The sequence below is a fragment of the Monomorium pharaonis genome, chromosome 1 (genome assembly GCF_013373865.1).
Source record: "Monomorium pharaonis isolate MP-MQ-018 chromosome 1, ASM1337386v2, whole genome shotgun sequence".
NCBI lineage: Eukaryota > Metazoa > Arthropoda > Insecta > Hymenoptera > Formicidae > Monomorium > Monomorium pharaonis.
In genome coordinates this window covers 23,952,454-23,955,086 of record NC_050467.1, presented here as the reverse complement: position 1 = coordinate 23,955,086, position 2,633 = coordinate 23,952,454, and the positions used below count along the sequence as shown (strand labels likewise).

Genomic DNA, 2,633 nt, shown 5'->3' with positions numbered 1-2,633 from the left:
CATTTTGGCTAGTTTATTCAATCCTCTAATGAACAAAGTTTTAAAGTATTTATTATTTAAGAAATATGTTAAGAAATTTTAAGGCTCTAGAAATTCTAAAACAGATTTAAAATATGAATGCATATAATTATAAAATTTATGGGTATAGCATAAAACAGAACCAAATAAACGTGGACATAGCATAGAAGAGACCCAAAAAGTCATGCACGTTACCTACGGGATTCATAGTTATTTGATTACATAGTTCAATGGGCACATTTTATGCACATAGAGGCGCTGATGAATGAAAACGACGCGATGACCGCTCTCAGGTTCCTCTCTGTCTGTAGTAAGTGTCACTTATAATCGGTCAACATATATCGGTGTTAAGGTACTCAATGGAAACTTGGGCTGGTTTCTGTACCAGATGTATCATCAACAATATTGTTTTCCACTTTACTGGAGATACTCATAAAAATTCTTCAGTAATCAAAGTGAATAGCGAGAACTTGTTGGCAAATGGAGAGCTGTACTTTCTGTGCAATTTCAAAGCATGGAGAAGTCTTCTGGTTTGCTCTACGAATTGCACAAGTATTCTGCAACATTTCGCACACACACATGGTGCGACGAAAGGCAACATAGACGAGGATGTGGCTGAAGAAGTGAATAATTGTCAATATTGATTACATTAGAATTAGGGTTACTGTTCCACTGAATAATCACCAGTAAATGAATGTTTCAAAAAATATTAAGAAAAGACTTTAAAATAATTAATTTATATTTTTTATTTAATTTTTATATAGATTTGATTAAAATATGTAAAATATAGAATTTTAAATCTAATTTTCATGCTGTTACAAATAAATATCTAATTAAGCGTTATTCGTATTCATATTGCATATAGAAATTTTGTCTTAGCAGATCTTTGAACAGTTAATGATAAAGAGCAGTAGTTGGCCAGTAAGGATACAAAGATGCTTGTTGCGAAAGGAAAGAGTCTGTCTGTTCCTAAATCGAGGAGATATCATTTCAAATAGCATAAGAATAGCCATAGAGTATGGTAAGACATTTGGAAAGGCTGAACCTACTGATAAAGCATTTACATTAAAGTATCAGCCTGATGGACAATCAGACCTTACTACTCAAAGGTTGTGTCTAATGATGGACATTGCTGCAAAGATGTTGTGTCTGCACGGGCATACATTATCAACTGGGGACAATTGTAGCAAATATATGTTTACTAGCAAATCAGAGGGACTGGTTGACAAGGGGTATGAGAAATATGTCTGTGGCGTTGTGAAGAATTCCCAATCAAATTCAAAAGAAACAAGTCTTACGTGGGAGCAGTATATAAAATATAAAATGGATCAATTGGCTGAACTAAGCATTCATAAATTTATTGAGAAAAACAATGTAAAAGATTGTTTCCTGCGCAATTTAGCCAGTGCTATTGCAATTTTTGAATTAATATCTGTGAAACCAAGTCGATCAGTTATTATTGAGAATAATAATTTAGAAAATGATAGAAGCATTACAAATACCAAAGGTATATTTTGTTATTAGTAATTTACTGCTTGTTATTAAATGTACAATTTTTATACATATTTCTACCATAACTTTAACTTATTTAATTAAAAATTTTACTATAAAAGAATGTGATTATCGTAGGTGCATCATTTGTATTGTATAATACTGCCAGGATAGCAACAATTTTAACAAAACATAATGAGAAGGTATCATGTGGAGATTATCCTAGTTTGCCAGATATAAAAAATGTAGATTTCTCACAGTTGCAAGAAGAAGTAAGCATAGTTATTTTGAATTTCTATGTTCAATTTTATACTTTTTGTACTTTAAGCAAATTGCAAATTTTTATTGGTTTTGATTCTATATTTATATATACTATGTATTTATTTTAAAAGTTTACTAAATTTATTAATTATCTACAGTTTGTTAATCTTTTAAAGAGAAAATAATTTGTCTGCAGGAAGAATGGGAGCTTATATATAATTTTATTTTTGGATATCCGGAAATGATAAATAATTGCTTAAAGTGTGAACCAGGTTTTCATATTGATCCACAAGTCATATGCCTGTTTTTATCACGATTATGCCAAAAATTCAGTGTCTACTATCGAAAAGTCAAAATTTTAACAGTAAGGGGAAACTTTTTGCTTATACTTTATGTCAAACTGTGCCATTATTAAATTTTATTTTCAGGAAGGAGGTGATCACTTGATTCCCAAGAGAGTTGCAAGATTGTACATGTTGCGTGCACTACAGATTGTATTTGAGAACGCTCTAGACATTTTAGGCATCAAGCCAGTATCGCGAATGTAAAATTGTTTTGTGAAAAAGAAACTCGAATTTATATTTAGCTTAATATAAATAAAGTTGTTATATTTCTATGTTTATAAAACTGTAAAATCTTTTTGTCTTTATGCTGGAAATATTTTCTCGAATCAGAATACTTGCATTTTTAAATAATATTTTGTAGCTGCTTTAATTTGTGTCATACATTAAAGTTGTATTTTTTGGCTAACCGTCCTGTCGCGTTGATATTGACGATTAATTATAAAGATATGCCAATTATTTTTAATTGATCGACCTCTTATTTCACTTCAGAATTATGAGTGAAATTTTTCTTGAATCATC

The 2,633-nt window shown here is 30.3% G+C and overlaps 1 protein-coding gene across 2 annotated transcripts; it reads left to right on the top strand.

Annotated features, from left to right (window-relative positions):
* The first annotated feature begins 298 nt into the window (after positions 1–298).
* LOC105832335 (DALR anticodon-binding domain-containing protein 3) lies at positions 299–2,397 on the top strand. Of its 2 annotated transcripts, none has more exons than XM_012673171.3 (5): positions 299–641; positions 901–1,525; positions 1,648–1,781; positions 1,967–2,134; positions 2,199–2,397. In XM_012673171.3, exons 1-5 carry the CDS (start codon positions 378–380, stop codon positions 2,316–2,318), a joined length of 1,311 nt encoding a protein of 436 aa, XP_012528625.1. In that variant the 5' UTR covers positions 299–377; the 3' UTR covers positions 2,319–2,397. The 2 variants fall into 2 exon arrangements, with proteins under 2 accessions (XP_012528625.1, XP_012528624.1); XM_012673170.3 differs by having other exon boundaries at positions 898–1,525.
* Positions 2,398–2,633: the final 236 nt, after the last annotated feature.

Coding starts and splice junctions, on each gene's coding strand:
- LOC105832335 (XM_012673170.3), top strand. CDS start 378: ATGGAAACTTGGGCTGGTTTCTGTACCAGATGTATCATCAACAATATT. Junction 642..897: donor ACGAGGATGTGGCTGAAGAA/GTGAATAATTGT, acceptor ATTTTGTCTTAG/CAGATCTTTGAACAGTTAAT. Junction 1,782..1,966: donor TCTCACAGTTGCAAGAAGAA/GTAAGCATAGTT, acceptor ATTTGTCTGCAG/GAAGAATGGGAGCTTATATA.